General features: G+C 37.6%; 3 protein-coding genes across 4 annotated transcripts in view; all 3 read left to right on the top strand.

Moving 5' to 3' along the window:
- The window catches only part of cdk6 (cyclin dependent kinase 6), a 42,478-nt gene extending 28,892 nt beyond the window's left edge, over window positions 1–13,586 (top strand). For both annotated transcript variants that reach the window (XM_016530414.1, XM_016530415.1), the window contains 4 exons: window positions 4,845–4,954; window positions 11,298–11,348; window positions 11,424–11,559; window positions 11,923–13,586. In XM_016530414.1, the coding sequence (XP_016385900.1) occupies window positions 4,845–4,954; window positions 11,298–11,348; window positions 11,424–11,559; window positions 11,923–12,072 (447 nt within the window). In that variant the 3' untranslated portion in view covers window positions 12,073–13,586. The remainder of the gene's footprint in view (window positions 1–4,844; window positions 4,955–11,297; window positions 11,349–11,423; window positions 11,560–11,922) is intronic.
- Window positions 13,587–17,745: 4,159 nt separating this feature from the next.
- fam133b (family with sequence similarity 133 member B) lies at window positions 17,746–21,643 on the top strand. The gene is made up of 11 exons (XM_016530410.1): window positions 17,746–17,894; window positions 18,431–18,528; window positions 18,634–18,712; window positions 18,802–18,897; window positions 19,223–19,252; window positions 19,475–19,549; window positions 19,648–19,746; window positions 19,939–19,986; window positions 20,761–20,841; window positions 20,951–21,001; window positions 21,167–21,643. The coding sequence occupies exons 1-11, from the start codon at window positions 17,871–17,873 to the stop codon at window positions 21,254–21,256; spliced, it is 771 nt and encodes a 256-aa protein (XP_016385896.1). The 5' UTR covers window positions 17,746–17,870; the 3' UTR covers window positions 21,257–21,643.
- Window positions 21,644–21,700: 57 nt separating this feature from the next.
- The window catches only part of hepacam2 (HEPACAM family member 2), a 13,622-nt gene continuing 13,233 nt past the window's right edge, over window positions 21,701–22,089 (top strand). Inside the window, exon 1 of the mRNA XM_016530408.1 lies at window positions 21,701–21,772. Within this exon, the coding sequence (XP_016385894.1) occupies window positions 21,737–21,772 (36 nt within the window). The 5' untranslated portion in view covers window positions 21,701–21,736. The remainder of the gene's footprint in view (window positions 21,773–22,089) is intronic.

Consider the following 22,089-nt stretch of genomic DNA (forward strand, 5'->3'; position numbering starts at 1 on the left):
AAAAATATAGTTGATGACTAGACATAATCATTTCATGACTCTAGACACTTCTTTGTGAAGACAGTAGCATAATACAGTGAAATAATATGTTCTTTAACCATTCAAAAACAGCTGTCATGTGCATGGGTAAAATTTACCCGCTGGCGCTTTTAGGTATACAGCGACCCCTGGCGGCTCTAGTGTTAATAAATGCATAATTATACAAGTCAGATTAGTTGACTAGTCACTTATGCAATCGACCAACTAGTCGGTTTTAAAAAAAATATGTAGTTTTACATATCGTTAGTGTGCAGTGGGCTTTTAGGAGCTAGCTAATGATATCACTCTCTGATCTATTACCAGCTCAATAATGGGTCATCATGGAGGCTCATTTTTAGCAAGCGGCATTGTGCTGTGCCAAGTTGGTGGACTTGCTCCTTTAAAAGTGTCCGGGGGCGGCCTGAAAGAATGCGGATGAACGTCTTGTGTTGAAGGGGCCTTTCATCCGTCGCTTCCTTTGAGAGAGACAATGTAAACAGAGGCTCCTAGCCAACTCCATCAGCCAGGCTCATTCTGAATCACATTGTGTCTCTATTGTTTTAAACCTATTGGGGTAAATCAAAGGAGGGGTTTGGGTAATGGGAGCTAGAGTGCATGAGCTGGAGAAGTGCAGGGTGGCCCAGTGCAAGAGTTGGGCCGCTGGGCCGTTGTGGATATGCTTGGTCAGTGGCGCTGAGAAGAGTTTCTTGGTTTCCCTCGTGCTGAGAGGGCCCACACTGTCTCACCAGATAGGAATGCACAGAATGCTCTCTTTTAATCTGGAGTCAGCCAGAGCTGCTTTATCTGACCCTTTTATTAGCGGCCAGTTTCAGAAAAACCTCTGTAGGCTACCCTGTCTCACAACCACTAGCACGGTTAGAAACTTAGAGAGGAGGAGAGAGAGAAACTTTAAATGCTACCATGTATTCATGTTCAATCCAAAGTATACAGACTGGAATCTTTTCACTGAAAGGGCATTCTTTTCAAAGCAACTATTATATGTGATCAAATAAAAAGCAAACTATATCCAAAGATGAAATGTTAACCCATTAATACCCTGATTTTTACAAGTATTCACGGACAAGGCCATTGGAGTTTGGGGATGGTAAGATTAGTCGATAAGTCTCTTGTGCTCAATGCATTTATTTGTTCAAAACATAGTAAAAACAGTAATATTGTAAATACTATTGCAATTTAAAACAACTTTTCTATTTGAATATATTTTAAATTAGTTTATTCCTGTGATAGCAAAGCTGACTTTTCAGCAGCCATTACTCCAGTCTCCAGTGTCACAAGTCTTTCAGAAGTCATTCAGATTTGGTACTCAAGAAACATTTCTTATTATTATCAATTTTGAAAACTGTTGTGCTGCTTAATATTTTTGTGGAAACCCTGATACATTCTTTTTATGATTCTTTGATAGAAAATTCAAAAGAACAGCGGGGTTTTTTTATAGAAATCTTTTGTAACATTATTAATGTCTTTTCTGCCACATTTGATCAATTGAATGTGTCCCTGCTGAAAAAATATTCATAAAACTTCTTACTGACCTAAAATTTTTAATGGTAGTATGCTAAAAAAAAAATATATATATATATATTTTTTTTTATTAATTAATTAATTTATTTTACATAATTTCTACATTCTACTAGCTGTTTTTGAATGTGTAATGTCTGTTAGAATTATTTGCACAATCTTTCATATGAACATAGGCTACTCCACAATTGTCATGCAGGTTTTAAGATAATTTAAATTTGGCAACTTTCTATATAAAAACTCCTACTGAAAACATTAAGATAAGGCGTTTTGCTTGGCGGTCACTAAAAATGCCAGTTGTGACAGCAGAAAATGGCAGCATAAGTTCAACAGCACCACATTGAGCAACTTGTGCAAAAGCTCTTCCAAAAGTTGTCTATTGTATGCAACATCTTTAGGCACCTAAAAATACTGATAATAGATTGGTAGAACTTTTTTAATTTAGTTACTCGCAGGATGAAACGAGTTAATCTCAGATTAAAACTTCCAAGACTTACATAACTTGCTTTGCTTTCAACTTGCTACATCTTATGTGTACAGTAGTCTCTCTGTCCTTTTGGTTAAACAATGGTAATATGACGATGAAGCGGTTCTTTTTCTGCGAATCAGAAGCTACATGCATATTCTTTGAAGTCATAGGATACAGCCTCTCTGACATACATTCTGTGTTTGACGTGAGCTGAGGTGATGCAAGTACACTGTCGTGTGTGCTACTATTGGTGTCATGATGCAGACTGTGGTATGTGCCAAATTGACAGAGGAACTCTGGGGGTAAATGTCACAGGCTGTTGCCATCTTAGAGTATCACACATGAGAGAAACATCGAAGAAAATAACGGCTCTTGCATGCATTCTGACATTTTAAGAATGCATTGCGTTTTATCATGCGCCTTGCTACAATAATTCTGAAGTGCTATCAGTCAGTTCATCTTGTGCTTTTGAGGGTTTACAGTGTTTAATCACTGAAGTGTATCTTAACCTTTGCTAAGCTGCAGCTAGCTAGTGAGATGCTGTGTGTGCCAGCGAGTGCCTGTGTATGCTTGCGGTGTGGCCTTTTATTAACACTGTCATACAAGCGGATATACTTCAGCTTGAACATCAGTTAGTGGCGGTATGTGGTTCTTCCTAGAAGTCAAGCAGCGTACCCTCTTTTTTTTTACTTTGGTAGCGCGCCTTTAGATAAGACAGCAGCTTAGAGTTTGTTTCATTGCAGTTAAAAAGCTCTGCTGGGCCAGAATATTTGGATTGAAGATGATAGAGTCAGTTTGGGCTTGCAGACTTGTATTCTGAAATGGTTGTTCTTGTTTGACTCAATCAGAATGGGCTTTTAGAAGCCTTTAGAGTTTAATGTTGTAGGAGGCATTTAAATGAGCCAACATAAATGTTATACTGTCCTTATCATAGTGTTTTTTTATGCTAGTAAACAAATTTGAGTCGGAGTCAACTGGTTAGAGTCAGTATGTGTCTGATCTGGGACTTCTAAAAGTCTTTTAAATACAAAACCACTTTCCTACTGAAGTGAAATTCCCCAGAAGAATCTATTTTAGAATATGTTATGTACATATGTATCTTTTGCTGTGGTCACATGGCAACAAAGAGGCCAAAATGCTTCATCCTTTTATTTCACCTTCAACTTCCTCCCCATTTCCACTAAACCAGGAAGACTTAAACGAAAACGCATCAACATATCACATGCGGTCCCCTCACTAAATATAGTCTGTTATACATACGAAAAACGTGAACGTATTTTGCACCGCAACCATTATAACATGAATGAGTCATTGGCTTTTAGAATTAGAATGATTTACATACTGAATCAGAATGATTTGCATTCAATTCAAGCTGACAATGTAGTCATCGTCTAGAACTGATTCACTGTTGTGTCTGTAGTTGGGCATTTTGACCGTAGCTTGAAGACCCTAAGATGTTATATTGAAAGAACATTTTAATTCAGGATTAGGTTTAATAAATTTATATCGATTATACACTGTAAAAAAATATCCTGTTAAATTTACAGTAAAAAATGACAGCTGTGACAAAAAAAATCCGGTGACAATGTTTAAGTTATTGCAGGATGGCATATTGGTGCCTGTGTATTATACGGTATATTTTATTAAGTACCATATTTATTAAAAAAAAATTTTTTTTTACCTTATATTTGAATATGCAAGGTTTCTGGTATCATCTGATTCCAGTTATTTTAGCTGTTCAAAACCAGTCAATTTTTACTTGGAAAAATCCATACATTTGACAGTATTTTACAGTAAAATTACATATACAGTCATGGCCAAAAATATCAGCACCCTTGGTAAATATGAACAAAGGCGGCTGTGAAAATTAATCTGCATTGTTAATCCTTTTGATCTTTTATTAAAAAAAATCACAAAAATCTAACATTTCATTGGATAAGAAGAATTTAAAATGGGGGGAAATATCATTATGAAATAAATGTTTTTCTCAAATACACGTTGGACACAATTATTGGCACCCCTAGAAATTCTTATGAGTAAAATATCTCTGAAGTATATTCCCATTCATATTCACAATTTTGAGCAACCAAGGGTGCCGATATTTTTGGCCATGACTGTATGATGTTAAACCATTTACAGTTTTTTACTGTATATGGTAAGATAAGTATAGATGTGTCTGATTTTGATCTGAACTAAATTGAATTGAACCAGTTCTTGAGTTCATGTCAGTTTCATTCTGTTTCTCCATAAGGATGACCCTTTTTCCTTCAGTTCCTCTGGCGTACCCTCGAGCACTGCACGTTTTAGGATACGAGTCACTGATATACGCTCCAGGCTTTGCTTACAAACACAAGCCTGACTGATTTGGCTGATAAGCCTGGGGGTTTCTGGGCCTAGAGCCTACTGGGAGGAGAGCGAGAGAGCACTGAGGAGGGAAAGCACCTGGAAGCCGTCCACCCTGGAGCAGGGTCACTGAGTTTTGTCTGGAGGCTCTCCCTACTGTAGCTGTTAACAGCAGTATCCTGCATACTGAGTCTTCCTGGGCTCCTTGAGCCTGTATAATGTATTTGTTTGGTCAATGAGGTCGGTTTAGAAGTAGAGCTAGAATATATAGACTGAACAAACGCTCATGTGTGGACATTGCCAGCTTCATTCTGATGTGATTCCAATCAATTATGCAATACAATGCCTAAAAGAATAGTCACTGAATATAAAGACGAGTGTCTTATACCAGTTTACATCAATAATGGCTAGTAAGGCCATGTAAATAAGGATATCTGGTGTATTAATTTTTCTAATAATTATTTTTGTGTGTGTGCAGGTGGTGACGTTATGGTATCGTGCTCCTGAGGTGCTGCTTCAGTCCAGCTATGCTACTCCTGTGGATCTGTGGAGTGTCGGCTGCATCTTTGCCGAGATGTTCAGACGGCGGTAAGTTTGCACAGCATCACTGTGTAACTTGCTTACTGTAAAACTAAGTAAAATAGAGGATTATGATGGGTGATGCTCAGTTAACCGAGGGAGCGACAATAGTTCTGATTTCCCTTCAGTCTATAAATAATGATTTTTATGGAATTAGTTTTAAGAAACTATATTACTATATTTTTATATTTAATTTTATGGTTCTATGTGTATGGTATAACACAAACAAGAAAAGAAAAAAACAGAAATGCGAAAAGATAAAATGAAATTTAGAAGAAATGTATTATTTAGGTCCATACTGTATCTGACCAGATTTTTGCAGGAGGCTGAGGTTATTAAAACGGACATAAAAAAAAAAGAAAAACTGTCACTGTGGTTGTGACAGGCACTACAGACCTGATCCGTTCATCTGTGTGCGGTTTAACGAATCTTTCCAACTGCTTAACTCAACACTGACACATTTATTAAAGCTGCTCAATCCAGTGACAGCAGGAGTTAACGGTTCAACAGTTCTTTCTTTGTGGCTTCTACTTCACCAACTTTGTAGTGCATTAAAATTATTCTATTTCTTTAAGGCTCTAAAAAGGGAAAACTTAAGATTCATTACATTTTCTCCACACAAGAGTTATACAAAGAACTCATTTCTTATTTTCAGTGAGAATACTGATGATGCCCAGGAAGCAGTTTCTCTTATTAAACCGGTCACCTATCCTAAAGGGTTAGTTCACCAAAAAATGAAAATTAGCCCATGAATTACTCGCCCTCAAGGCATCCTAGGAGTATATGACTTTCTTCTTTCAGACAAATCCAGTCGGAGTTATATTAAAGATGATCTTTGATCTTCCAAGCTGTTTAATGGCAGTCAGTGGATGTTGCAGTTCACCAGTCCAAAAGAAGTGAAATGAAGCGCATCCATCCATAACAAAGGATGAACAAAGGCCTCCTGTAGCGAATCGATGAGTTTTTGTAAGAAAAATAACCATATTTAAAACATAATAATCAACTTAGCTTGCGCTCACTGTTGTACAAGGAAGCAGTTCCGCGCGGATGACGTATGAGGTCGGCGTTGCGCATGCGACGGTTCCCCGGTATAGCGGTTTCCCCGGTAACGGCTGTAATCTAATAAGCACTGCGTTCACAAACGCTACTTTATCAGGCATTACAGGAAAGACTAAATTAAAATGACATCGAAGCTTTTCTGAAGACGGTCGGTTCTTTTCAAAGATACATTCATAAAATAAACACCAGCGCTGCATTTTAATTTTGAAACGTGCAGTGCTCAGTTTATTAAATGAAGCAATAACTCAATGTATGGGAAACACTGGACACTGCTATAAGTCAAATGGCCAAGAGATAACAAAAATAAAAGTTCACACATATTACACAGCCTGCTGCTCATAACTGCTTAAGAGTGGCACTGCCCATGAGCGATGACATCGTGGATGTTATTGTCGGACCTACACACACATTTCATGAGGAAAGTTAACGTGCACGTTATAATCGGCCCAGAAGTTTCGTCTGAATTGCATGTTTCTACTTTCACATGCAGATGACTTGTTGCACTTATGAATATGATAACTTTCCGGCATCAATTCTAGTAGGGTAAAACGTAATTACACTTTCGAAACGGTCTGTTTTGCCCTGCCATCATTAGCTGAAGCTGTGTGTGAACAAGAAGCGGCTGCAGAGTGAGAGTAGCCCCGTCTCTCTCACAGCCAGAGAGAGATTCTCCGGTGTTCCGCAACAACGCTTAGCTGCCCGCAGATGGGCCTGCCTATAAATCGGCCTAATTTGCAACACAATCAGCCGATTAATTAAAAAACGCCAAAAATCGGCCGATCAATCGGTCGACCTCTAGTTTTGCTGATGTGATTGTTTGCGTTCTTTGGCTCATTTCCAGGCAGTTTCCAATTAGGTGTGGTGAATATCAAGATCCTTAGATCTGGCATGTAATTTGTCACGAAGCTTTTGTTTGCATTTGTACTGTGGGTATAAGACCTGTCTATGTCAAAAACATGTCAGCGGGTCTAATTGAAGAGCCTATCGAAGCCTGCCCAATTGCTACTCAAAACTAGCCAAATCGCGTTTCAAGGGGGGTTCCCCTGTAAAAATGGCGTTTGGGGGGGGTAAAATACAAATTTTTCGGTGGGGTTCCTCCAGTAAAATTTGCATTCCAGGGGCTGAATATCACGTTATTGGGGGCGCTTCAACCCGCGGACATGAAAAACAACCCGCGGCAACAGTGTTAAAGTAGCCCAATTCCGCGGGAAAACCGCAGACTTGGCAACACTGCTGCGTCTCTCTCACGCAGCCAGAGAGAGATTCTCCGGCGTTCCGCAACAACACTTAGCTGCCCGCTGATGTGCCTGCCTATAAATCGGCCTAATTTGCAGCACAATCGGCCGATGCCGATTAATTAAAAAATGCCAAAAACCTCTACTCACCGGCGCATGCGCAACTCTGACATCTTACGTCATCCTCCCGGAGCTGCTTCCGTGTACAACTGTTGGCGCAAGCTAGATTAAATTGATTATTATGTTTTAAATATGGTTATTTTTCTTACAAAAACACATCGATTCGCTACAGGAGGCCTTTGTTCACCCCCCAGAGCCATGTGAGGCACTTTTTATTATGGATGGATGCGCTTTATTTCACTTCTTTTGATTGGATTCATCTGAAAGAAGAAAGTCATATACACCTAGGATGGCTTGAGGGTGAGTAAATAATGGGCTAATTTTCATTTTTGGGTGAACTAACCCTTTAAGTGCCAGAAAGGCACTGGTTTCAAAAGAGTCGTGCGTGAAAAGGCTCATATGTGTATATGCATTGTTGACACATTCCATTCCTGCCTGTTGATGATGTTGAACTAACCCCCGAGGCCCCTCCTTGTGTTGCTGGGGGGGGATTGCGTGGGCCGATGTTTTTCTCTCCTGACGCGCCATAACAAGTGCATAATCGGATGAAGAGGGAGATTTGTAATGGAAAGTGCAGACACACGAGCACGGACACACTTTAACACACATCCTGTGTTTCACATTCTAGCGGGCCCACCTGTCCGCCCCTTCCGCCATCCATTGATGGTGTTTGCTTTACAGGAACGGTAGATAAACATTAGCTGACTCAGTGCTTAATACAATAATCTTATAGGAAACTTTCAGATAGGAAGGTTATGATTAGTTGTGTGCACATAACTATGTGTTTAAATAATGACTTTGTGTTTGTTAATTACTATAGAAACCCTAAAACAGCAGTTATATCCATTCAAGTGTTTGGTTTCCACTCTCTAAAGCCATGTGCCATAAAACGCCACTGTGCTGGGCTTCTGGCGAGCCTCCATGAGTGCCTGAGGGTGGAAGGGTAAGGGGGGCTTTCATTGCTGCTACTAGCACACCTTTTCTCCTCCTGCAGGTGATTAAGAATGCTTTTTAAAAGGCCACCTGTTGCAGATTAAAGGGCACCTGGGACCAGGTTTCTCCTCTGATGTCTGAGAAGTGCACCGCGCTGTACGCGCCAACTCCAGTAATGGAGGTTTTCGATTCACCTGAGAGTTATAAAGATGTAGAGCGCCTCAGCCAGCAATATATTGTATGGCTTTGTTTAAGATGGAAATTTAACTGTTGAAGGGACAGTGCTTTCCTGGAGAGGGTTGTGTAATGTGGGCCTTTGACACGTTTTGCCTCAGTTGTTTTGTTGAGTGTTTTATAAAAGATCTTTACTTGTCTGATGCTCACAGTGCATAAAGTTTAGACATACTTTATGCAAGTCTGTATCTGTATCTCTTGGAGGATGTAGTGATCAGTCAGTGTGTTTCTGAATGACATAAAGTGCTTTTGACATTCCGCTTTTACAAGGGTTGTGCATATTGCGTGAAGAGTCAACGCGCGACGGCTTTCAGGTCCTTGTTTTCACAACCTAAAGCTGCTCTCACAAAAAAGTAGAGTTACTGCATATAATATATAAATAACAAGAAAATTATATATTTTTAACATTTATTTTTAATTTGTTTTTCATTTGATTATACATAAAGTTCAAGAAAATCCATTAATAAAAAGACATAAAAACTTTTAATAAATTCATGTTTCCAAAAGTCAGTGAGTAATTGTGGTAGAAAATCTCAGTATTGATCAAAATAACTGTGAATATGATTTTTACCATAATCGAATAGCTCAAATATGTATATTTATGATATATTTATGTATCATAAAGTAAAAACTGAAATTCATAGTCAAAGCTGAAATTCTCATTAAAGGGATAGTTCACCCAAAAATGAAAATTACCCCATTATTTACTCACCCTCAAGCCATCCTAGGTGTATATGACTTTCTTCTTTCAGATTAACACAATCTGGGTTATTTAAAAAAAATGTCCTGGCTCTTCTAAGCTTTATAATGGCAGTGAATGGGGGCTGAGATTTTTAAGACCAAAAAAGTGCATCCATCCATCATAAAAAAGTGCTCCACACAGCTCCAGGGGGTTAATAAAGGCCTTCTGAAGTGAAGTAATGCATTTGTGTAAGAATAATATCCATATTTAAAACTTTAGAAACCTTAATCTCTAGTTTTCACTAACAGTCGTACGCATGTTCAAGACAGAGTGGCGTTGCAGCGGATGACGTAGCGTAAGTGTGGGGTAATTTTTGTTTTTCGGTGAACTATCCCTTTAAGTTCTGTAAGTATTTTGTATTAAGTAATTTGGCATAAACTTCCATTATTATTATTTATAAATGTTTTAGGTCTATTAGTTCAGGTTGTTAAAAGTAATATGGTGCCATAACCCATTAATGCTTAATATTTATGAATTGTTGGTTACATTTAATCGCTATTTCTCTTAAAAATGTTTTTCCTGAACCACATGAAACCAACACGAACACAAAGAGCGCTTTTCCAAGAATCTTGCACGTGTGTTATAAACTAAAGTTTTCCTTTTCTGTATCGTGCACACTATTATTCGTCATTGACTCACACCTTTTCCGGCGAGCCAGCGTTCACCGATTCAGATACACCGATGCATTCCAGAGGTCGAGCGGGTGGAATGTGGATAGAGACACCGGCACTTGGAGCGTGACTCAACTGCGTGTACTGGCCTGGTGTGTGCCTGCCTGTGCCCACTCACTCAGGAAGCCTCTGCCCCGGCATAATGTCTGCCTTGTGCAAAAAGCCACTAATTCACTCAGACTAACAAGTAGCCCAAGGGAAGGCAGAATGTGCTTTAGAGATTTTCAGCCATACTTGTTTTGGCATGACACCGCTTTAGGTGAGATCCCCCCCCTGTTAGAAAATAGAACGGCTTTTGTCTGATTTAACTGCTCGGGACTGACTTTGCCTTTGAGAGCTTCAGCAGTTGATGCGGCATGTGAAAGGCATAATGGCAATTTTCTTTTTAACAAGCGGGTTCAAAGTGAAAGGTATCGGGAGCATCTGAGGCGTCCGTCTCACCTGTAAAGAATCTTCAGCATCTTAGCCGCACAAAGACGCCTCTGTAGAGTTGAATAGTGCAAGTCACATTCTTCATTCTGAAAAATATGCAGACGTTTGTCTGTTTGTTTCTCACTAATCTTTAAATTAGTCTTCTTGAGGGTGTTTGAACATCACGGAGGCGTAAGTAAACGTGCACGTGCTCACTTCTGGTTCTGGCGCTTTGTCTGATTACAGTTGAGATCAAGTTGACGCTCCATGTGGTTGTGAATAAAGAGCGGTTGCGCTTGTCTTGCTGTTGGGCAACATCTGGTGGCAGCGGGGGGAATTACAAGTGCGGTTTTTGCTGCTTATTCAAAGACCTAACGCTTTGATAGTGAGCTTATTTTAGCTCATAAATCACATATATCTTTATTTCCATGCTTCTGTTCTGTCATTTTTGCTCTCTCACATAGAGGTATGTGGAGAGCGAAAGCAGACGGCGGGGATATAGCTTTTTTCGCTCTCTTTTACTCTTTGTGGTGTGTTTTGAAGACTGAGGCCTGGGCTTGTGGCTCCTGGAATTTGTGTGCATGCCAAGGGAAGCATTGCCCGCCCACGGGTGTCCTGACTGGACTGAAGTCACAGGCACCAGCAGCGGTCCAGGCGGGTGGACTCCAGCATGTGCTGAAAAAGCCCTCAGATCTTCTCAGCCTCAGGCTGGCCAGGAAACAACACGCATACAGTGAACCAATGTCTGTTATGTGGCTTTAGGGTCTTATTTGTACAGTGAAACCTATTCACTGTAAGCTATTTACTTATTATTTAAAGTGTAAGATTTTTTATTTATTTATTTTAGTTTATAGTTTTTTTTATTATGAATACAAAACTTCCTTTTAAGTCTAATTATTGCTGTAAAATGAATCATGCAATTAACTGCAATCTTTCTCTTTCTTCAGACCTCTTTTCCGTGGGAACTCTGATGTTGACCAGTTAGGCAAGATTTTTGAGTAAGTACTATAATAAATTGTTAGAATTGCGTTTAATAAGACTGTATTGAGATTGTTTTGATTATGATATTGCAGTGTGGTGGGGGTCCCTTCTCCAGAGGATTGGCCACAGGAGGTGGGCTTGCCACAGAGTGCCTTTTCCCCTCGCCCTCCCCAGCCCATAGAGGACCTGGTGCCTGACATGGATGAGCTGGGCAAATCACTTTTAGTTGTACGGAGCAGATATCAACACTGAAGATATTTTAAATACATTGACACTTACTGTATAATGTCATTCTTGAAATCAATACTTTTTCCAGTTTAATATATTTAATCACGCAAATAATATTTTATTGTAAATCAATTGCTTTTTATCTTAAACTAAATGCAGTTATTCCTTAAAATGGTAACATAATTGACTTATACAGTATATACAGTTTATTACTTTTTTATAACAGTATATAGAGTGTGTGTCTGTGTTATGTTATAAAAAAGTAATTTAAATAAGGGACACAAATAGCACATGACTTTTATATAAAAGTACCGTAGACTGTGTTTACTTATTGTTTTCTCTTCTTGTTTCCTCCCTGCACAGCGTTTCCTGTCATTTAACCCCTCCAGAAGGATATCAGCTTACGATGCACTGTCTCACCCATACTTCCAGAGTCTCGACAGCACCAGCAAGAGTCTGTACGCCCAACCCTTCCCCAGCAAAAAGCCCTCCCTGGAGGAGAGAGCTGCTTGAAAAGACGTGGTTTCCCACTGTAGACAAAGACCCCCTATGAACTAGTCTTCCATAGCATAACATTACATGCTGCTTTTAAAAATATCACCGCAACTATTGGTCGATCGTGTTTTGTCTTTGCCCTCACTACTGCCAGCTAATATGGATCAACAACACGCTGCCTGGAATTACGTGTTTAACAATATCAGAAGCTGCTCTCGTCTCCCACCCACCTTCCTCGAAGGAAGTTTGCCTGCTCAGAGGAAAATGTGCTTCTCGAATCTGAAGCCGCATCTTGACACTGCCAGGGATCATCCGTCTGTTTGCATAAATGCAGTGCAAAGGACTTAATTGAGTCTTAGCTGCACATCACTGCCATAAAACAGCAAGGTCTTACGTGGGACTGTGTCCGTCTCACATGGATTAAGCAAATGTAGAACCACAACTACTGCAAATTCAGGCCCGTTGAACGGAACCTCTTATTTTACACCTTAGGATATAATCGCTAATTACCTTTTTTTTGAGCTCACACTTCCAAAATCCTCTCAGTCACAGGCCAGGAGGATTTTTTTGTATTGTTTTCCATCACATTGTTACTTCGCGGAGTTAAAACAGGCGAGTGTGGACACATCTCCTCGTGTGACTTTTTTGATGACTGCATAACCACAGACACTCTAGTGCTCTATTTAATATGGCATTTCGTCACAAGCATCCTGGTGTCATTTGAATCGTCCAGGACAGAGCTACCAAACGCTTTGAAGCACTATTTAACACCATATTTCCTTGACATTATAATGTACTTGTATTTTTTTTCTTCAATATAAATTCCACATCCTGTTCACTTATTTTATTATGTCAGTGTTGATTGTTGACATTTTTTTTGGCATGTTATGTCTTAATTTTAGTGAACTTGAAGGTGTAGGTTGTTGTAGAAAACTCGTTGATACGTATACCAAACAGTCTGCACCCTGTCGTCAGGGATTTAGTGCCGAGATGTAGTTAAAGGATGACCCGCGCCGGGTTGCATGTTGAATTTAGGGTTGATTTAGAGCAGAAACAAGCTGAGATGGATAACAGAAAGAAATACATGTATGAAAGCGTTAGCGTGTAGTTCTGAAAGTCTAGTAAAAGTAGCTATAGAGTTGGCGAGTGTTAAGTTCAAGGTCAGGTTGCGAGATTCGTTCGAGGCTCGGAGAGTAATGTATAATCCCATGTATAATTCACTGATTAAGTCCAGGTTCTTTTCTTTATACGCAATGCTACATCCTTCCATTTCCAGTTTCACTTAATTGTCTGGATAGATCATCACAAAAAGTGCACCAAGTCCGCTAGATGGGTTGCTTTCAGTGCCTTCGTGTTTAGCGTGTGACGAACAAGTGGAGGGAAGGAAGGACGCTGCTTCAGAATTTAGCATTTAGCTTGGTGATTCCAGGTGAAGCTGTTTGATGAGGGATGAGGAGCTATAGGCAGGCACTGTAGTACTACAAAACATTCACACAGTTAAAGGGATAGGTCACCCAAAAATGAAGATTCTGTCATCATTTACTCACCCTCATGTTGCTCCAAACCTTTCATGTGGAACACAAAAGAAGATATTTTGAGGAATGTTGGCAGCCAACCAGGTTTGGTTACCATTGACTTGCATTGTATGGACAAAAACAAACACTGAGGCTTTTCTCAAAATGTCTTTTTTGTGTTCCGCAGAAGTCAAGTCATGCAGGTTTGGAACGACATGAGGGTGAGAAAATGATGAAAGAATGCTCATTTTTGGGTGAGCTATCCCTTTAAGCACTGATGCTTGATTCATTCTCTCAGGATCAGTAAACTCATTCTGTCACATTCCATGCTCAGGTCTATTTATGACTAGTTTTAGATTCAACAAGGGTTCAGGTTTTAGTTTAATCATTAATCTCACAGTAATCCTTATCGATTATGGTCTCAATGCTATCCGGATACAATAGTATTGGGTTATTTATATCGTTCACTTGCATTTCCATAAATTTGAACAGGTAATGAAACATACAGTTGGTCATTTCAGCATTTATTATTATTTTTATTTATATAATATTATTATTAATAATAATATTAATATTATATTTTATGTATTAGTTCACTGTCGTGCGGCAACTTTTGTACTGTTAACATGTTTGATTTCACAAATATTCTGTGATCAGCTATTCGTTCTCTCAAGGCATTAGTCTAACAAAAGATTGGTGTATAACGCCACCATTTTTAAAATCTCCACCGAACTGACGTTACGCTGGCACAGCTGTACTCTCCTCTAGATAAGTCTGTGATCGGATTTGGTGACTTCAGAGGGCATTAGATATCAAATAATGTAAACCAATGTAACCGTATGCCTTTATGTTTGTGGGTCTTGTATAGAACTAATCCTTTTTTTAAACTTGGTTAGTCTGGTGAATAATTCATAGTGTTTTAACATTATAAATGTATTAAATGTTAGACTTTGGAATGTACGACCCATTCTTGTTAGTGATGGAATTTGAATTTTGGCGTGTTGTCATGCTGAAAAACATAGCACCTTTGATATTTGTCCATCTCAGTGCTTTTCCCCATTATGATTTGCTTAGTCATTAGTCATTTTCAAAATCTATTTGATTTGTGTAATCGGATATCATTTTAAGCAAATTAAGTTTGAGACTGCTTGAAATTGCTGGACATTGGTACATAATGTTTTGCTCCCTACATTTTGTTCTTATTTATTGACATTTCGTCTTTTTAAGTTGGCTGTAATGCTTCAGAAGGCATTCTGTCAATGTAATACTCAAATTTGTGATTGGACAGTGATGAACTAATGGTGCTACGCCTCATGTCACTGCAGACTTGAACAACTGTAATCAATTAGGCAAACTTGTTCCCAAGAGGACAGTAACAATAAAAGTGTCTTTTTAAATATTCTATTATTATATTTTGGTTTCTTTTTATTGTATTGTATTTGTATTATATTTGACCATTTTTACATGTTCTCCCATTATGACTTAAATAATTTATAATGTACTCCAGACAGAGAATACTTTGAATTTAAAAATCATAAAGCTGGAAATTTCTATCCATTAAATCACAATAATGTAAAATGCTAAATCATCCACCATGAATACATATTCTAATCAATGTGCACAATGTTTTCATTCTGTTTAGCTGCTGCACAGACACTGTGTAATGAAAATCAGTTATATTTTATTCATTGATAATCAAGTGTTATATCACTTTAGACTGCATCAAATGTATTTGGTTCATTCTACTTATTCTTTAAAAAATATGTAAACTGAGTGGAATGATTTCTGATGTTCTATGATGTATCTCTATTTTATAATCATTATATGTATATCTTTTAATTTCTTATTTGTTGCTCTTTGTTTTATGGATTTATGTAATCATTTTAAAAAAAGTAATTCTTTTAGCCATCTTTTAACTGTGCACATTGATTAGAAGTGGGAAGTGTTGGTCAGGCTTTTCTTTTTGGCTGGAGAGTGATGTTTTTTTGTAAGCACCCAATCTGTGGTGTACATTTTTAATTGTTATTTGGCATTTTATGTTGTCAGCTTTGTTGTAAGATGTGGGGATGGAAAAATGTGTACATTAAAATATTTGTAACTTTTTTTTTAATCAACGCTTTGATTGAAAGTCTTGCTCAACTGTATGTAATTCTACTGCTAAATCATTTTGCGTTCTTCTGCTTTAGCATCTATATTTTTTAAGCAATGAAATCGCATGTGGATGTACTGTAGATCACGTGCATGTGACATTAATTTTGTTTAAAAAAAAAAATCTTGTCTGGTTCATCTAGTCATGATTAGTCCAGTAATGATGGTTAATCATACAGTAAGTAGAATGTATCTTCTTTTTATGATGAAATACTGAAATTCAGTTTCAAATGAATCTCTTTTAAGCTATGTTTTTCTGTTTAAACAGCACATTCTTACATTTAAAGCAGATGCTGTGTTGATCAATTCATTTCATTGAGCTACTGTTGTCAGTAAAGTGCAAAAAATTGTTTTTGCAAGTACCAAATTGAAATGAGAGTGTTGGTCATTGTGCCCTTATAGGACCATATTATGGTAGTTTTTTTTTTTTTCTAAAAAAGGGTGAATGAGATATGGAAGTATTTTGTATCTTTGTTTTTTTGTTTTTTTTTTCTGGACTGGTTTTGCTGCTAATGTTTGTCTTAGGCTCTGGCTCCTGTATGAGTTTTATTAAACTGGCCCACCTAAAGATTCCAATTTGCTGCCATTGAGAGAAAAAAAGCTGCTTTCGCATTTGTTTTATATCTGTATCTGCCTGACGTTTTCGTATTTTTGTAAAATAAATATTCCAGCGTGTAAAACTGGGTTGTGAAATTGACTTCTGTGATGAGAGAGAACAAAACGCTTCCCTAAGTCTCAAACTTCCCACATGTGGATAATTGTTTTATTATTTTACTTTAAATAAAATGGGGGTAATTTGATAAAGCTTGGGTCACAGCCAGTGTTAAAGAAGAAGTATAGTCAATTATAAACCTTAAATGATGATTTCATATAAAAGCAGGCCTAAGATCAACTGTCTGAGGAATTGGTGTCCCTATCCCTTTGGCTTATAGGGATATAGGCTAACTGAATCACATTAGTTTAACCTTAGATCATTAGCTCTATACAGCAGCATATCAGATACTACAGAACAATAGATTTTATAGTTCTACAAACAAGTAATCAATTGTAAAAACTTATGTTCAGGCAAAAATTGGCCATTTCATGACATATGCTACCATTCAAAAGTGTGGGATCGGTAATGTTTTTTTTTTAGTGTTTGTATATCATTGCTCCTTTGTTGATTTTGATTGCTTCCATTGTCCTCGTTTGTAAGTCGCTTTGGATAAAAGCATCTGCTAAATGACTAAATGTAAATGTAGTGTTTTTTATTGAAGTCTCTTATGCTCACCAAGGCTGCATTTAGGCTATACAGCCTCCAAAAATAAAGGAATGTTGTGAAATATTACAATTTAAAATAATATTTTAAAAGTAGTAATTATTTAAAAATAGGCTAATAATAATAATTTATTCCTTTGACGACAAAGCTGAATTTTCAGCAGCCATTATTCCCGTCTTCACTGTCACACGATCCTTCAGAAATCATTTTAATATGCTGAATAACTGCTTAAGAAACATTTCTTATTATCACTGTTAATTGTGCTGCTCAGTATTTTTGTGGAAACTTGTGGAAAGTTTAAAAGAACTGCATTCACTTGGAATAGAAATCTTTTGTTATAAATGTCTTCACTGTCATTTTTTAACTTTAAAAGTCCCAAGTAATGCTGGGTAGGCTACACACCACAAGACAATCGGGCTGATTTTGGGCCGATTTCTCCCCTTCCGACAACCCTAGGTAATGTCTCGATTATCTTGGTGGTTCTAAAGATTATTTTATCAGATTTACCTGTGGTGTGAGGTGAATCTGCTCGTAAGAACGTCGGAGTAACATGTTGAATATTTACGATCAGAAATCCTGATGTGTAGGGGGGAACCCCGAAAACACCACACACTATAGGAGCAAAACGGTTAAATCTAGGATTTTTTCCCCTCATGTTTGCGGTCTCTCACATTCTTATAAGATTTAAAAAATCTTTTAGTGTGTACCCAGCATAAGAGATGGAAGCGCCCTCTAGTGTTCATGTTGAGCACGGCGTGCTGCTGATGAACCGCTAGGTGGCAATTATTCAGAAATTCTTGCAGTACACTGGGAGCCACCGTAAGCACCAGAGCCATGTAAACAAAAGGCTGATTTCATAGATTTTGGCCTATAGGTTTTAGGCAAAATCTGCAGAAATGGGCAAGCGAGATAATAGAGTGGTAAGTAAAGGTAGTTTACAAACTCGCGTCTTCCTAATACTTCAAGGGAAAATAATCGAGGCCTTTAAGCCGCAGTGCTAACGCGTCAAAACACTTAGCTGAACATATTAGCCACGTCCACTCACAGAATGAATGAACAAGGTTATTAGACATTTGATATAAATTGTGTTATATGTTATAATTAATTGTGTTGTAAGTTGTGCAGGCTGGCACAACTTGTAAAATGTTAGTATTGCTGAGATAGCATGGCTAATGTATGTGGCTATCTGGCTCAGACATGCTAATTCGGCTAGCACACATTTAACTTGACTGTCCTGTTGTACAGAATGTTTGCTGCTGTATTTATGGCGAGCATATGAAAAGTAATGCATTAGTCATTTAAAACTGATTTTCTGTCAAAGCGAAATAATATGTAGTATGCGTTTATTTTAGTAGCCTGTACGTGAAACGTGGATGCTGAATGGTGTGTTTATTAAGCATGTCTTGTGATTGTTTATGAAATGGATTATGAATTTTAATATTTGATTGTGTTTCAGCCGTACTTGAACCCAATAGCTGCTGCCAGAGCCAGAGGACCTGTTCCCAACTATGGCACCACCATTCAGGATTATCTAAGCAGACCACGGCCATCATGGTATGAAGACATGATTATGATGAAAATCGAAGCCTTAATTGTGGATATATGTGATTTTTACGATCATATTTATTTATGTGTGTCTCTGTTTGTTCTGTACATCAGGGAGGAGGTAAAAGAACAGCTGGAAAAGAAAAAGAAAGGCTCCAGAGCCCTGGCTGATTTTGAAGACAGAATGAACAAGGTAGTTTTTTTTTTCACTACAGTCAGTGGATTTGCAATAGACTCAGATCTGCTTTCTGGATCTTATGTGCTTTAACTCATTTTTCTCAGCGATGGAAAAAGGAACTGGAGAAAAACAGGGAGAAGGTACTTGGTGGAGGTGAAAAGAAAGAAAAAGACAAGGAGAAGGAGAAGGAAAAGAAAGAGGTATGGGTTCATGTAGAAATCTGTGATCTCATTAATAAAATACAAGTACAGTCAGGTTTTATCCTATATTTTATGGATTTCATCCCAAGTACTATGTCAAAAGTGAGGAATAAATAGGGATTTATAAAGGCAGAAGATGGCTTGAAAACATTCCAGTATGTGTTACAACTTTGCACTGAAATACCAGTAATCCAACATCAGTTATGATAAATTGGCAATCACAATATGTAATTATTATTATTGTTATTACTATTATTATTATTATGGTTTGTTGTTCTATTTAAAATGTATCTATAATTTCCTGATTTATCTTTGTGTTTTCCAGAAAAAGGAGAAGAAGAAAAAGTCCAGTAGGGTGAGGAGAGCTCTCCATTTTCATATCTAAAGCAACTGTAAACCAAAAATTAATTGATAATGGAAAAGTGGAATATTGGTTTCAAATAATGTCCCATACTGGAAGGAGGGTTTGAATTTGTAGAGTATTTGGTATCCATCTGGCCTGTTATCCATGGGTCGGCAGATCAGTGTTATGTGACTTAAAATCTAACAAATTCTGCTTTTGTTGTGTTTGGTCAAGCATTCCTCATCCTCCTCCTCCTCCTCATCGAGTTCTGATTCCTCCTCCAGTTCCTCCTCAGACTCTGAAGATGATGTAAGTCTTGCTTGTAGTTATATTTATATGTACATTATCTGGATGCATTGGTAAAATGACCATACCACTGAATATTCTCTGTTCTTCTGCCTTTTCAGGATGATAAGAAAAATGTGAAAAAGAAGAAAAAGAGGAAAAGATCCTCTGCCCGGCGAGCATCTGATGACTCTGACATAGAGTCAGAGACTGATAGCAGGGTATTGTTTGTTTATCTGCAAGGGGAAAAAATGACACGGTTTAAATAGATTGTTCCTGCCAGTTAAAGAAGTATCTGGCTTAACTGAAACAATATTCATTTCCAGTGCTGAAATAAATGAACATCATAACCTGAATTGCTGGTGGTAATGAAGAGACTTGTGAGACTGAGTCCTGATGTCCTTTGTCTCTAGGAGTCTTCCAAGAAAAAGAAGAAGAAACTGGATGGAGAGAAAGACAAGGTACTCAAGACTCATTTCAAGACATTAAAGAAATAGATCACACCATAAAAGTATATTTACCTTCATGACATTTTACACAAAAGTGGAGTTTTTTTTTTAATTTTATTTTTTTTACTTCTGTACAACTACAGTTCATAGTAACATATAATACCCCTTATCTGTCAATCTCTAAAAAGGATATGGTGGTGACTTTTTAAAAAAAATTTCATGTCTGAATGTACACTACCATTCAAAAGTTTGGGGTCAGTAAAATTGTTTCTAAAAAAATAACTAATAATCTTAACGAAACAAATTAAATTGATTAAGAAGTGACAGTAAATATATTTATAATGTTACAAACTATTTCTGTTTCTAATAAATGCTGTTCTTTTGAACTTTTTATTCATCACAAAAAATTCTAAAATAAAAAAGTATCAGTTTTCACAACAATATTAAGCAGCACAACTGTTTTCAGCATTGATGATAATAATAATAAATGTTTCTTGAGCATCAAATCAGCATATTAGAATGATTTATGAAGGGTCTTGTGACACTGAAGACTGGAGCAGTGGCTGCTGAAAATTCTGCTTTGCCATCACAAGAAAAAATTGTATTTTAAAATATATTAAAATAAAAACAAATTTCAGTTTGTAATAATGTTTTACAATATTACTGTTTTTATTGTATTTTTGATCAAATAAATGTAGCCTTTGTTTGTGTAATAGACCTTTTTTTAAGAACATAAAAAAACAATGCGGCAGTGTATCGTATCATGTATTAAATGTTGTTTGAAAGGATGAAAAGGACGGCCGAATGAAGAGGAAAGCTGAAAGGAGTCACTCAGAGTCCTCAGACGGGTCTGATGTAGACAGAGATGTAATGTGTTTAAACGCTCTGTGACCTTAATATGTGTCATTAAATGGTTTTAGCACAGCAAAAACCATGTGACATGCTTAACTCATCTGTCAATGTGTTCGTTTTTTAGGCTGAGTCCAAAAAGAAAAAACACAGTAGTGAAGAGAAGGAGAAAATTACAGTAAGTCTACCAGTATCGTAGTTAAAGCGGATTGTTTTTTGTCCACATGAGGGCGGAAATGACTGAACATGCTACCCGCATCACTTACAGAAATGTTATTCAGAGTGGATTCGCTAAACAGAACTTCATAATGACTATGTTTTTTTATCTTTTATCTATTTACAGGACAAGTCTAAGAAGAAAAAGAAAAAGAAGAAGCATAAGAAACACAGCAAAAAGAAAAAGAGGAAGACTTCCGGCTTTGATTTGGACTAAAGGGCTAGTGAGTGTGGTGTCCTGCACAACAGGCAGCTGGAATTCGGAGTGGGAATGGAGACTGAGCTCTTGCCGGACTGTGGGGAAAAAAACCCTTTAGATATTTGTCGAAGTGACTTGTAAAAGTGGGTGCTTCTTAGCACCGTGCGGCTTTGTGGCCGACTTGGATGAGAGGATCCATGTGGTTGGGGAGTTGAAAGGGGTGTGGGGTTCATTATGTCAGGTTTGTGTTTGTTTTTTAAGCAGATGATTCTCAGTCCAAATAAAGGTAATTTACACCACTGGCGGCCCTGTGTACAGTATCTTTGTGCTGATGTGGATCTGCATGAGAAATGCTGGTTTCGGGGTTGTAAATGCGGCCGATTTGCATTAAATATTTATAGAAAATTCATGTTTCTGTGTTTCCCTATGAAGCTGACCATGGTTTTCTTTCTCTGATATTAGAACGAACCTGTGTTTCCTGCACTGATCTTCAGCGGCATGGCAAAACAACTATATTTTACCCAAGTTTTGAATGTGAGTTCACAATTTGTTAATTGTACAGTGGGGAAAATGTTTATTTGATCCCCTGCTGATTTTGTAAGTTTGCCCGCTTACAAAGAAGTGAAAGGTCTGTCATTTTTATGGTAGGTTTATTTTAATGGATAGAGACAAAATACCAACCAAAAAATCCAGAAAAAAACACATATATAAAGGTTAGAAATTGATTTGCATTTCAGTGAGTGAAATAAGTATTTGATCCCCAAGCAAAACATGACTTAGTACTTGGTGCAGAAACCCTTGTTGGCAAGCACAGAGGTAAGAGGTTGTTTTGTTGTTGACGTTTCTTGGCT

The sequence above is a fragment of the Sinocyclocheilus rhinocerous genome, unplaced genomic scaffold, assembly GCF_001515625.1.
Source record: "Sinocyclocheilus rhinocerous isolate Xijiao unplaced genomic scaffold, SAMN03320098_v1.1 scaffold781, whole genome shotgun sequence".
In the NCBI taxonomy this organism is placed as follows: domain Eukaryota; kingdom Metazoa; phylum Chordata; class Actinopteri; order Cypriniformes; family Cyprinidae; genus Sinocyclocheilus; species Sinocyclocheilus rhinocerous.

What these genes read in the sequence shown, in the direction of transcription:
- fam133b (XM_016530410.1), top strand. Translation starts at nt 17,871, where the DNA reads ATGGGCAAGCGAGATAATAGAGTG. An exon ending in GCAAGCGAGATAATAGAGTG is followed by an intron (nt 17,895 to 18,430) that starts GTAAGTAAAGGT and finishes ATTGTGTTTCAG; the next exon opens with CCGTACTTGAACCCAATAGC. An exon ending in AGGAGAAGGAAAAGAAAGAG is followed by an intron (nt 18,898 to 19,222) that starts GTATGGGTTCAT and finishes TGTGTTTTCCAG; the next exon opens with AAAAAGGAGAAGAAGAAAAA.